Genomic DNA, 14,553 nt, shown 5'->3' with positions numbered 1-14,553 from the left:
GGGCCTAGAGTCAGGAACATCTGAGTTCAAGTCCATCCTCAGACATTTACTAGATGTGTGACCCTGGGCAAGTCACTTAATCCTGTTTCCTCATCTGTAAAATGAGCTAGAGAAGGGACTGACAAACCATCCCAGTATCTTTGCCAAGAAAACACCAAATAGAACGCCAAAGAGTTGGACATAACTGAAACAACTGAACAACTATTCCCATTTTACAGATGAGACAGCTCCAAACTCTCTTATTCTCCTTCCCTTCTCTCTATCTCCCCAACCACTGAGAACCTTTCAACCTTACTAGTACCATTCTCTCCTTCCCCTTGGCCCTAGTTCCTCAGTTCTGGAGCCATGGACCATGATCAAAACAACTGCCATCATTCCTTCACCACCAGAGGAAATTTCTGGACCAAGTTGCTCCTCCTTGGCCACCATTCCACATCTGTGTTGTTTCACTTTTTAAAATGTAAGCTCTTTGGGGGCAAATTTAATCTTTACTTTTACTGAACTGTGTTTTGTACATTGTAATCTTTCAATGCATACTTTTTCATTCATTCATCCCTTGCTTAAGATCATACAAATGTTAAGTAGGAGAGCTGGGACTCTCTAGGTTCAAAGTTCTTTCCATTAAAATACAAGCCCTTAAAGAGCTTGCAGATAAATTAGAAAGACCAAACAATCAACAAATGGAATCACAAAATCTCAGATTTGCAATGAATCTCAGAGATAAATGTTATCTAGCTTCATTTTCCTCCTTTTCTCCTTCCACCTCTTTCCTCATCTACAACCATTATCATAAATTCCTTGAGGGCAGCTTAGATGTCATAGTTCTTTTCATGCCTCAGGCTCTGAAGGCATCCTGCAGGTTGCTAAACTCTTAGCTTGCACCCAGTAAATATTCACTAAATGAATAAATCAAGGAATATTTAAAGAAATACCATTTTGTAACATGCAGCTAAATGGCAAAGTGGATTGACATTGGACCCAATCAGGAAGGTCTGAGTTCAAATTCAGGCTCAGACTCTTTCTCATTGGGCAACCTGTTTAACTTGTGTTTGCCTCAGTTTCCACAACTATCAGATGGGAGAAATAATAATACCTACCCTCCAAGTGAGAATAAAATAAAATATTTGAAAAGTGCGTCACTTAAAATGCTATATAGCAAAACTTCCTGCCAAAATGGCTCCCTGAGTGGAGACAGGTTGTTTAACCCCCACATGCTTATTCCAGCAAAACCTTGAAAAGTTCACGCCAGATTGGATACTGATCAAGAAATTCAGTGAGAAACCAGTGACTTTTCCCACCCCCAGAACTGCACAAAAATTCAGCCAGAGTGGCACAGGCAATAGGAAAGGACCTGACCAAAGATGGCACACATCTAGCCTTCAGGGTTTTAGTATGCAGAGGCAAAAAGAATAGAAGATTCCCTTGAGGAAGGCTTAGGGTGGTAAGAAAGCTTTGGGGAGTGAGGAGACCTTAATCAGCCCCAGAGAGCAGTCTTTTTTGCTGGAATTGTATTCTTCTATTCAAGAAATTTCAGTGGCTCCCTATTGCCTCATGGATACAATTGGAATTCATATGATTAACATTTAAAGCATTCCACAATGCTTCTCCAAATCTGTCATTCAATGTTGAATACATACTGTTCCCTGTCATGAACTCAACATTCCAGCCAAGCTGGTAACTTGATATTCTCTGTACATGAATTTTCATCACTCTGTGCTATGCCTTTGCATGGGCTATGCCTGACATTTGGAATGCCCTTCCCCCTTAACTCTGGGATCCTAGCTTCTTTCAAAGCTCAGTTTAATTCAATTCAATAAACATTTATTAAATACCTGCCATGTGCTGGGTACTGTACTTAAGCAAATGCCATAGAGGAAAAAATAAGAAATAATTTTTTTTTTGCCTTTTGGAGGGCAATTGGAGTTAAGTAACTTACCCAAAGTTACACGGCTAGTTTGTGTGTGTGTGTGTGTGTGTGTGTGTGTGTGTGTGTGTGGGTGGGTGGGTGTGGGTGTTAAGTATCTGAGACCAGAACTGAACTCAGGTCCTCCTGAATCCAGGGCCGCTTTACTCACTGCACCACCTAGCTGCCCCCAGAATAAGAAATAATTAAACAGGGAAAGCACTGGGATTTATAGAAGGGTTAGGGAAGGCTTCCAATGGGAGGTGGGATTTTAATTGGGACTTAAAGGAAGTCAGGAAGATCAGTTCTACTTCCTATAAAAGACCTGCTCCCCACAGTACTCTACTCCCCTCCCCAACTTTGTATTTATTTTGTATGTATATTGGCATTTGTTTTGCTTACATATTTGTATTTACTTATCTGTATAGATGGTGCTTTCTCTCAGTAGACTGTAAGCCCCTTGAGCACAGGAACTGTTTCATTTCTGTTTATGCATTTCCAGAAATCAGCCCTTAGCACAGTGCCTGGAATTTTGTAGGTGCTTATTAATGCTTGTTCTGTAGAATTAAATTGAAGTCATGTCTAATTAATTTATTTTCCCTAGACCCTAGAACATCAGCTTTATAACAAAGAAGAGCCTAATAAATAAGTTTGATGCAGACATCCTCATTGCAGCTATGTTCAAGCAATCATGCCATGATTTCTTCTGTTACTTCCTCCTTCCAGTTGCATCACTTGTTTGGCTTAAAAGTTGATTTATGCCTGGTGGTTGTTTCTCATTTTCTATATTTAATAAGTTAATTGCTATGATTTATATCCTCAGGGTTGTAAGAACTTACTGTAGAAATGCTGGGCGGTGGCACAATAGGATATCTTCAATGCACTGGCCTTTGGCCTTAGGGTTGGTTTGTCCTTTTTCCTGTCTCATGGGGAAGAGTAATTGAACTCATTTCATGGTTTAGATTGAAGCCAGAAAATGGGTTGCTGGGCAGCACAAACGGATAGAGGGTTGGATTTCAAATTAGGAAGATCTAAATTCAAATATCCTAGCTCTGACACTTAGCTGTGTGACCCTGGGCAAGTCATTTCACCTTTCTCAGCCTCAGTTTCCTCATCTGTAAAATGGGGGTGGTAATAGCACCTATCTCCAAGGGGTTCTTGTGAGGATCAAATAAGATGTTTGAAAAGTGCTTTGTAAGCCTTAAAGTGCTATATGAATGTTGGTTATTTTTACTATAATAACTATCTACTATCAGCTTGTCCTTTAAATAATGTTTTGCCTTTTCCCCTCTTTTTCCACTATAGATCATCAATGCCGTGGTCCTTCTGATCCTGTTGAGTGCCATGGCAGACCCAGATCAGTATCACTTATCCAGTTCTGAACTAGGGGGTGATTTTGAATTCATGGATGATGCCAGTAAGTACATTTAATAACCATTGAGGACATTTGTGTCATTTTTTAAAGCACTTTCTACTGAGTTGAGATGCAGGGTAGATTTTCAGCTGTTAATTATATATGCTGTGCCTGAACTGAAAAAGTTAAAAATATATTTGTTGCTTAATGCTCTGTTTAGAAGAATAATCCTAGTGATTTTGCTCATGCCCTCACCTCTTCCGTGTTTACATGAAGATAACATTTATACTTAGGTTGATTTACTGTCTTCCCCTTGCCTTCTCATTTGAGTAAGATTTTTTACTTTCATCTTACCATGAAAATCGAATCAAATAGACAGATGAAACATTTATCGCATGCTTACTGGGTCCTAGGCACTCTGCTAATTAACAAATATTTCTATCATAAATGCAAGATGCATCTTCTGTCCAAAGAACCCCTTCCCATTTTGATTTCAGAGACCATAAATCCCATTTTTAGTCACTTCTCTGGAGGACATTTTATTAGCCACTCTCCATTCCACAAAGTACTTTGTTAATTATCTCTAAGAAGATAAGACCCAATTTGGTATACAGAAACATAGTTTCAGTTGGTGAGAGATGGATAGAGAGAAATGTCATGAAATTCTAAAGGCTACTGCCACAACACCTTACCACTTACACCTTGCTGATGCTCTGGGGTTTTGAAATTATAATGGATTTCCAGTCATACTGTTGTATGCATAATCCCAAATGGTAAGTAATCCAAATTAATTTCTGCTTGGTTTTGGAATATATTAAGTGGGTTGCCCACTTTGCTGTATGTTTACATATATAAGGTTTTTTTTTTCTTTAGTGATGCATTGGCTAATATTAAGTAAATTTATACTTTTCAGCAGATGTGCTGGACAGACAGGAAAAATAAACAGGATAATGCTGGCTGGTTGGGGCAGTCAGTTCAAGATTAAAATGTTACTTCAGATAATCCACAAAAATGATTCATCCATGAATCAATATTCCAATTGCATTAAAAACAAGAAAGCCTAGGCTTTTATTTCCATAATGGTGGACATTCTTTACCATAATCTTAAAGCTTTGTCATTTCATGACCTTTATCCAGAAAACAGGAGCACCTTTTGACCTCATCCTTTGGACCTTATCAGAAGGGGAATGTTTATAAGGTCTTGAGTTATGAACGTGTTACGAAAGTAGACGATATTATAATTGCTAACCTTCAACTTGGATGTTAAAAGGTACATTTGTGATTTCATCTGCCATAGGAAACTCATGTAGGAACTGTGGCCACCAAGGAAGACTGTAACCCTAGGGAATGTGTTTGATACATGAAGGAACAGTTTAAGTGGCTTCTCTGGGGTTACATAGCTAGTTGAGCATCAGAAATGAGATTTGAGCCTATTTTTATTACATCCAAACTCAGCACTTTATCCACAATATTCTGCTTTCTTGTATTGCCAGATGTATTTCTATCTCTACTCAAGGCATCTGTTATACTCATTTATTTCTTCTGGGAAGGATAGTGAGTCCCTGTCATATTACCTTTAATAGTAATGATGGCCTTTAAAAATAAAGATTTTTAAAAATTTAACTTTAGCTTATTATCGCCAAAAAGGGTGATGAGTAATTGCTCTGCCCTTTATACTTTTAAAGATGCATTTGCTAAAATGATAATGTTGAGAGGTGACATTTTTATTACTGGCATCTAGTTAAAGCACTGGGCCTGGATTCAGGAATATCTGAGCTCTAGTCTGGCTTCAAGTATTTAACTAGCTAGTCAGCTAATTTTTGTCTGCCTCAGTTTCCTCAATTGTAAAAAAGGAGTTAATAATAACACCTGCAACTCAGGGTGGTTGTAAGGAACATATAAAATAATATTTGCAAAGCACCTGGTACATAATAGGCACTTGATAAATAAATGCTTATTCCATTTCCTTTATTAGATACAATTTTACAAGATGGCAAATATTTTTCCCCTTATCTCTTTATATAATTAGATTTAGAGAACTCAGCATTATAATAGACACAGATGGGACTTTAGCGGAAACTGGCATTAAAATGGAATACTGTGTCCTAATTCTCAGAGATTAACCCTGGTGGTGATTGTCTGACAGTGTAGGCTTTATTTAGCTGCCTTCAAAGGCCTGCCAGTATTTGAGACTTTAAGATAGTTGTTCTGTTTTATAATGCACTGGCTATTGACTCCTGTGCATTTGAGGCTTATATCCTCTTTCATGTTCACTGAAGAGTTGAATATAGGACTTATGGTCCCCTTTGAGACTGACCAAATGGGAAATATTTGTCAATTTTGAACGACTCCTCTTTTTCTTTTTTTTTACCTCTGAAGTTTATCTAATCATTTGACATGCTTACAGGAATTCTTCAGGTCAAGTCTTCAGGAACTGAAGCAGTCAGCTATCATGGCTGCCATGTCATGTTTGACTCCAGTTGTGAATAAAATTCCAAATTATTTAAAATAATAACTGACATTTAAATAGTGATTTCAGGGTTATAAATGGCTTTAGCATATGATATCTCACCAGAGCTTTGGGTTCAGAGTATGATAAGAAATTCTGTAAACAAAGTTTCGGGACCATGGGGTTTAATGTGACGTTTCAAAGATGACTCAGTTGGAAGTTATCAGAGGACTAGTGGTTGGTTTCTTGTTGGATTTGATTTGTGGGGGTGAATGTTTACATTGGTAAACATAGTTACTTACAAATCAAATAAACATTGGGAGATGAATCTGTAATCTTGTTGATATTGGTAATCACATAAAAGAAAGGCACAATCAGAAATGAGGGAAATGTCTATTGATTGGGGAATTGTTAAATGAATTATAGTAAAGAATGGAATAGAATATTATTGCTCTGCAAGAAATGATGAATGTGAAGAATTCAGGGAAGTATGAGAAAACTTATATGAACTAATGCAAGGGTAAGTACTTGGAACCAGGAAGACAATTCACACAACAAAGCATGACAATGTAAACGTAAAAAATAGCAACAAAAATGAAAGCCAAATGCCCTATAATTATGCAGATAGAAGAAGAGAGATGAGAATATGACATCTTTCCTTCTTTGCAGAGCTGGGAGACCATGGAGGAAGAACACAGCGAATACTGACAGACTTGATTGATATTCCAGTTATTGTGCTGAATTGACATTTTTTCCTCTCACTTTAAAAAAAAATTATATAAGAGATTATAAGATATGGCTCTTGTGAAGGTCTTAGGAGTATATTAGGAAAAGAAGGTGATGTACAAACAAAAGATATCAATAGAAGTTGAAAAAGACAAATGTTAAGAGAGCAATATTTATAATATATATTAATAATAATTCTTTTATAATATAATATATTTTATATAACAGCATAATATTTTATAATAATTGTAAGGTAATTGAATTGAGGAAGGATTGTGATTTATACAGAGCAGATTTGCTAGGCATGCTTCAAACCTTTTTTGGTTCAAATTACAAAAGTAGTGATCAAAGTAGATGTGGCACATCTGGACTTAATTAAAGGATTTGATATGTGACCTCATGGAGTTTTAGTTGGGTAATTAATTCCTTTTGGTTTGGTTATGAGCTCTGGATTTTATAGATTGATGCTGACCAAAGGAATCTAAACAGTAGCTGGGAAACCTGGTAGTAAATATGATGAGATCATTGTATTTAGGGGAAGATTACCAAAGTAAGCTAAATTCTCATATGACATGTTCTCCCTGTGATGGGTAGACCTTTTATATTACTATTAGATTAAAAAACAATTATTACTCTTTTGCATATTTGGAAATGATCCTGATCCTTACGGTGAGTTCAGTTCACAAATGGGAATGTGAGCATGGCAGAAAAGACCAAACGTGCAGTCAACCATTGTATCTTCCCCAGGTAAAAAGCATTGCTTTCCTGGGCTCCTTCCTTCCTGGGAAAATCTATGATGTATAAGCACAAAGCCAAAAAAGTAGATTTAAGGGACATGGATGAGACTGGAGGCAGAAAGATCAGTTAGTGTAGAACATTGTAGTATCCTAGGAACAAAGTGAGAAGAATCAGGATTGACTATATCAATGAGAATTCCCCAGTTGCCAATTAACCCCTTTTTAGAGACCAAAAAAGGGAATAGACCTGAGATTTCACCAGACTGAGATCCCCTCTACATTCTACCTTTTCAGGACTGCACCCAATTGGCAATATATAAGTCTGAGGGAATTGCTTCTAGCTGTGACTTAAGGGTCATGTAACCAATATGGTCAGACTTGAGCCCAACTTAAATCTTTGCTACTTTGAAGTAGCAAAGAATCATAGCCCTCAGATCACTTGGGAGATATGCAAAGTTGGGGGTACAACAGAGCCTTCTAGATGTTTACCCCCTCCCACCGAGGAATAGAAAGTCCTCAGTAGCAGCCTTCTATTATGGAGGCAGGATGTGGGAATCTAATAATATAACTTGAGGTTGAGTAGGGTGGCTCTGTCTTCTGGTCATAGAAAGCTGAAGGCAATGGTTCCTTTTTGTGCTACACTGGTGAGATTGTAATTATAAGACTATATTTCCAAGCAAATGCAATGATAGACACATACCCAAAAGGTAAAGGGCATCCAGAAAAGAGAAATTAAAATGACATGAGTTCAGAGTTTAGAGCTCAGGTAAGGAAGATGTTGGTGACCCCTGGCTACTTTGTCAGCTTCAAGTTTTCATGGTAGGAGGAAGGATACCTTGGAAGAAAGAAAATGGAGAGTTTGGAGAAATTGCTGACTTTAAACAAAAGGGACTCAGGTTCTCTTGGTCCATAGTGAGTAATTAATATATTTTGATGATGGCTTGACCATCAAGGAGCTCTATGCCTTCTGTGGGCTGTGGTGTGATTTTAAGAGGTGCATTTGAAACTAGTACTGCAGGATGAAGCAAGGAATTTAATTTAGGGAACAGTCAGACTATCAACTTTCTGTGCAGTAAGGACAGGAAGAATTGCTATACAGAAGGAAAATTAAAAGTGAAATAAAAAGGATTTCCTAGCCTAGGACTTCTGCTAAAATACTGTTAAAAGAGGTTAGAAAATGAGGGAAATGTTTGAGCCAAGGTTTTCAGACTTCTCTTTCCTGGTAACATTAACAGTGCTGCTGGTATTATTCATTACAATTTAGTACTCTTTATTCATCTTCCTTGAGCATGACTGAAAATTTAATTGCTTGGAAGTAGTATCTATGTTATCTCAAAGGAGTTTATATCTTGTCTAAATAAATTAGGAGCAAAATACATTTTATTTTCTGTTTGTAACAACACTAGTTAGCATTAAAATAGCACCGTATGAGTGTTATCTCTTAATTTTATCCTCACTGCAATGCCTGAGGTAGGTGCTATTATTGTCATCCTCATACAGATGGGAAAACTGAAGCAGACAGAGGTTAATTGACTTACCTAAGGTCCCACATTCAATGTCTGAGGCAGAATTTGAACTCAGGTCTCACTGATTCCAAGTCCAGCATTCATCTGTTCCCCTATTTGTCTTTATCCAGTGCTGTTTGTAATTGTTTGCTTATTTGCATCCTGTACTTATTTTCTTCCTGAGCTAAAATCTGCTTTATATGGTAAAGGGAGGTGGATAAAAAAAGAAGAAAGTGCCTGGAGTTGGAGAACCTGCTTCGAATTCCGTTAATGATGCTTGCGGTCTATGTTACACTTAACCCTCCTGAGCCTCCTCCGGCTCTTCATCAGCAAAATGAGAGGGTTGGATAACGTCACTTCACAGATCCCTTCTGGCTGTATGACCAACTGTAGGATTTTCCTGAATAGTAAGCTCAAAATAAGGGTAACTGGGTGGTGCAGTGGCTAAAGCACTGGGCTTGGAATCAGGAAGATTCATCCCCACCAGTTCAAGTCCAGCCTCAAACACTTACTATGTGGCCTTGGATAAGTCACTCACTTAACCCTGTTTGCTTTAGTTTCCTCATCTTTAAAATGAGTTGGATAAGGAAATGACAAACCACTCCAGTATCTCTGCCAAGAAAACCTCAAATGGAGACATGAAGAATCAGACAAGACTGAATGGCAATAAAGAAACAATTAAGATCAAAGTTCAGTCTGGTCAGCAGAGTGATTGAAATCTTGTTAACTAAGAAAGACATTGGAAATGTTCTCAATTCAAATGAACATTTCATATCTTATTGTGAATGTCAAAGATAAGATTGTTTTCCTTGTAAAACCCCCACCTCCTATATCTCTTAGAATCAATTTGGCATTTGTGACAAAATGTAGGTTTTCTTCAAAGAGCAAGCAGTTTGGGACTAAATGCAGCCTCATTCTTCAACTTAAGTCATGGATTCCTAGTAATGTTGGTTTCCCTTCAAATGTCTTCATGGTATTTTCTGTTTGTGCATTTCCACTTTCAGTATTGATTGATTCTATTGTAGTTCACCTAAGTGATACCCACATGTTAAAGCAGGGGTTTATAGCCTGGGGTCCATGGATAAATATCAGGAGACCATATAACTTGTCTAACTTCATAAAACAGCTTAATGACAAAGGAAAAATGTCTTTAGAATGATTTTCATTTTCAGGGACTTTAATTTGCTTCATCTTATTGTTTCAGTTGGGCTGTAGGGTGGCAAAGTAGATAGAACACCAGGCCTGGAGTCAGAAAGACTTAAGTTCAAATCTGACCTCACACTTATTAGCTGTGTGACCCTGGAGAAGTCACTTAACCCTGTTTGCCTTAATTTTCTCACCTGTAAATTGATCTGGAGAAGGAAAAAGCAAACCACTCTAGTATCTTTGCCAAGAAAATCCCAAACAGGGTCACAAAGAATCAGACAGAACTGAAATGATTCAACACCAATTGTTTCAGTTATAAGTAATAGTAGAAGTGATTTGTCTTATACATAAATAGCAAATCTGAGATTAAATGCTCAATTAAAAAAAATTCAACATAAATTAAACCACCTTTTGTAATAGTAATCTGAAACCATTTTGGTATAACTCAAGGGGAAACAAAAAATTACATTTCTAGCATTATAGTTTTCTTTTATAAAAATTAATTGATTGATTTTTAGTTTTCACTAAAGACTTCACTTCCATAAGACCTTTTTTGTTTTGCTTTTTTTTTTTTGGAGGGGGGAAGGTAGGGCAGTTGGGGCTAAGTGACTTGCCACACGCCTAGTTTTATATTAAGTGTCTGAGGTCGGATTTGAACTCAGGTCCTCCTGACTCCAGGGCCGGTGCTCTATTCACTGCGCCACTTAGTGGCCTCTTCCATAAGATTTTGAGTTCCAAATTTTCTCCCCCTCCCCAAGACAGCATGCAATCTAATATAGGCTCTACATTTACATTCATGTTAAACATATTTTCACATTAGTCTTGGTATAAAGAAGAATTAGAACCAACGGGAGAAACCAGGAGAAAGATAAAACAAACAAAAAGAGAGAGATCAAAGAGTATACTTGGATCTATATTCAGACTCCATAGTTCTTTTTTCTGGATGTGAATAGCATTTTCCATCGTGAATCTTTTGGTATTGTCTTAGATTCTTAGATCTTCCTGCTAAGAAGAGCCAAGTGTATCAAAGTTAGTCATCACACAACGTTGCTGTTACTGTGTACAATGTTCTCCTGGTTCTGCTTACTTCATTCAGCATCAGTTCATGTCAATCTTTCCATGATTTTCTGAAATCTGCCTGCTTGTCATTTCTTATGGAACAACAGTATTCCATTACATTCATATACCACAACTTGTCCAGCCATCTCCCAATTGATGGGCATTCCCTCAATTTCCAATTCTTGGTCTCTACAGAAAGAGCTGCTATAAATATATTTGTTATACATATAGATCTTTTCCCCTTTTTTATGATCTCTTTGGGATAGAGACCAGTGGTATGACTGGGTCAAAGGGTATACACAGCTTTATAAGCCCTTTGGGCATAGTTCCAAATTGCTTTCCAGAATGTTTGGATCAGTTCACATAGCACTATAATTTTACAAACAAGTCATTATAGTAGTCCTGGGAATACTAAACACAAAGGAATTCCCTGAAGTATAAAACAACTTTCAGAACCTCTGACACCAGCAAATGAATGCTAGAGCTGATATAGTGGAAAAGATAGTTGCTTTGGAGGCAGAGGACCTAGATTCAAATCCAGCCTCTGACATTTAGACTTATGCAACATTGAAAAAAAAATTTAACTTCTCAGGGTCTCAGGTGCTTTATTTATAAGACAAAGGGGTTGGATGAGATGGTTTCTTGAGGTCCCTTCTAACTATAAATCTGAGATTAATTTTATAGATTGTAGATATATGATCTAACATTATACATCAAAGATCATAAGATCTTAACTGAAAGACTTGAAAGGCCCAGGCCTTCTTTTTACTAGTTTTAAATACTTGAAACAAGCAGTTATTCAGATATGATAGGTAAACTGTATGTGATTCTACTCATGTTAGGCTGATTCAATAACATCTGACTAGCCCAGATGAAAGAGAATGGAACTATTTTCCTCAGTTTTAGTTAGTTATAGGTCAGTTGAGTGCTGTATTTAATGCCATACACACAGGTCATTGCTCGTTTTCATGTTTTCAATTGTGGTTTTTAAGGTTTGATAATTCTCCAAGGAAATATGTAACATTTATCACTCTTAAAAAACACACTCCAGTAACTTTCAGGGATACTACAGTGACTGTTGGAGTAGAGAAATCAGACTTCAAGGATCATTCAACCTTACAATAAAACAGAATTACTTTTACCAAAGAGCAAAGGAAAATTTGTTGGAAAATTTTAAAAACTACCAAGATGTGTTAAACTTTTTAGCTAGGAAACAGCTTAAGTCATAGAAAACAAGCAAACACCATCAAAGAGACCTAGCAACTGTAAGGGTTGTTATTAATCCATACAGTATGTTATTAATCCAATAGAGGATGTCATAGACTTCTTGAGGTAGGACAGCAAGACGTGATTCCTCTCCCCCTCAGAAATAAACAAAAAACAGCTACTATTCTTTGCCATGAATAAAAAATGCTTGTGATGGGCAAAACACAAAGACTGGAGAACTGAAAGACAGGAAAAAAGAGAGAATTTTTACTGATTAAAGTCAGTCATTCAAGGCTGTACCAAAATGATGGTCAAAGTTCAGATGAATCTATAAGATCTGGGCATTCTTACTAGGCTTAAAATGTCCACCAAAATGTTTCTTAGCTTTTTTGCTTCCAGTGAGCCTGGAAGTTTTGTCCCCAATTGAGGGTATAATTATCTCTCATAATTATATTGATCTACTGAGAAACACAATTGCCCCAGGATTGCAGAAATAGCAGAAAAGAAGATGGAATTCTGTAATGCAACCTTGCACCAGGTTAAAAGGTTAAGTAATTTATTTGAGATAGAGAGATAAGGATGATTCAGTGACCTGGGAACTTGCCTTATTTAAACCCCATTGTAACCTAGGGTGAGCAGGACTAGACTTGAAAAAATGGACCATTCCCCCAAAGTATGCTTTCGGGGAGGAGTACTTTTGTGGGAGCCTATATTTCTAATTTGTTTTTTTACTTATTTCTGACTCTTTATGCAGAACCTGGAGTGGTTTGCCATTTCTTTCTCCAATTCATTATACAGATGAGGAAACTGAGACAAACAGATTTAAGTGTCTTGCCAGGGTAACGCAGCTAGTGAATATCTGAGGTCAGATTTAAACTCAGGAAGATGAGTCTTCCTGTCTCAAGGCCCCTTACTCCATCCACCGAACCACCTACCTGCCATTAATATATAGTTTTGCTATTGTTCAGTCATTTAATCATATCAGACTCTTTGGAACCTGTATGGAGTTTTTCTAGGCAAATTATACTGCAGTGATTTGCCATTTCCTTCTCCAATGGATTAAGGCAAGCAAAGGTTATTTAAGTGACTTGCCAAGGGTCACAAAACTAGGGAGTGTTTGAGATGGGATTTGAACTCTAGTCTTCCTGACTCTAGATCTAATGCTTTATTCACTGAACAATCTAGCTGCCCTACATTCTAATAGTGGAAGACAAAGTATGCAGAGGAAGAAGGGTATTATGGTTTAGGAAGTCAGAGGGATGATGAGTGGAGTCATGAGGGAGCTGGTTAACAATGCCTTTTTTTAATTATCAATGGTAGTGTTCATTTGATCCCTTTCCAAAGCTGGGAATCAAGATAAGCACCAGAAGTTGGGAGGCTAGATAACAGTAGGATGACTAGTGTAGAATGTGAAGTATAACTAGCCTTCATATAATGATAGTGGGCCATGTGATGTACTTTCCAATATGAACAGTGAGGGTCATAGGGGGAGAATTCCAGAGCTGAAGATGATTGAAAATTAAGCTTCCAAAGTAAGATGACTTTAATATTGTGCTATGGGAAGAAACTGTACCAAATCCTGCTATGGTTATACAGAACAGTAGTACTTTTTAGCATAGTATGCCTGATAATAGAAACTTTAAAATTTCTTAATTTGTTTGTGCTTTGTCCATTAAGCTATATGTCATTGACTGTAGTGAGCAATAATTGAATTCCTAATCATTTGTATATCACCTTCTAAAATTGGGCTTTATATCTTGTCCCTTATCAGAGATAGTCTGTACTGTACACGTGGGTGAATGATCTCCTTAAGAAAATAACACAGGGCCGCTAGGTGGTGCAGTGAATAGAGCATCGGCCCTGGAGTCAGGAGTACCTGAGTTCAAATCTGACCTCAGGCACTTAACACTAACTAACCGTGGGAGTGTGACCTTGGGCAAGTCACTTAACCCCAATTGCCCTGCCTTCCCCACTCCAAAAAAAGCAAAAAAAGAAAATAACACACTGTTGTAGTGAAAATAAGGCTTAGTACCTCAATAAGATAGTAGGAATATGTTTGTCAATTTAGAACAACCAATAACATAGTGAGAATAGGATTTATTACCTTAATAAGAATTTGTTACCCAAGCATAACTGAGTCAGTTTTGCTTTTGAACTTAACTTTCATGATTGAACTGTTTTGAGTGAGTTGTTTTTTTTACAATAAGATAAGCACCTATGCCATTATAATATAGTACATATATATAGTAGTAAACGAGATAGTGTATACGTATACGTATATATGTAGCAAAATACATATTATGTAGTATAATGTAGTAAACGTGTGTGTACTCTTAAAAACAACTGACAAATTTACTATACTGACCCTTTAAGAAGACAGACCACCAGTAAGAAAATATTATAAACAACTTAGTTATAAATTAATTATAATTAATTATAAACAAGTCAGCAATTTTGAGATAAACTAC

The 14,553-nt window shown here is 37.0% G+C and overlaps 1 protein-coding gene across 1 annotated transcript in view; it reads left to right on the top strand.

The window, feature by feature from the left end:
- Positions 1 to 14,553, top strand: part of LAPTM4B (lysosomal protein transmembrane 4 beta) — a 117,454-nt gene that overhangs the window by 32,958 nt on the left and 69,943 nt on the right. Inside the window, exon 2 of the mRNA XM_069086582.1 lies at positions 3,209 to 3,320. Within this exon, the coding sequence (XP_068942683.1) occupies positions 3,209 to 3,320 (112 nt within the window). The remainder of the gene's footprint in view (positions 1 to 3,208; positions 3,321 to 14,553) is intronic.

Source organism: Petaurus breviceps, unplaced genomic scaffold, assembly GCF_028583685.1.
Source record: "Petaurus breviceps papuanus isolate PSGF00001 unplaced genomic scaffold, PetGlider_PUasm1.0 179, whole genome shotgun sequence".
Taxonomy (NCBI): domain Eukaryota; kingdom Metazoa; phylum Chordata; class Mammalia; order Diprotodontia; family Petauridae; genus Petaurus; species Petaurus breviceps.
Note: the sequence above shows the minus strand (reverse complement) of the source record. Positions and strands in the feature narration are given on the sequence as shown.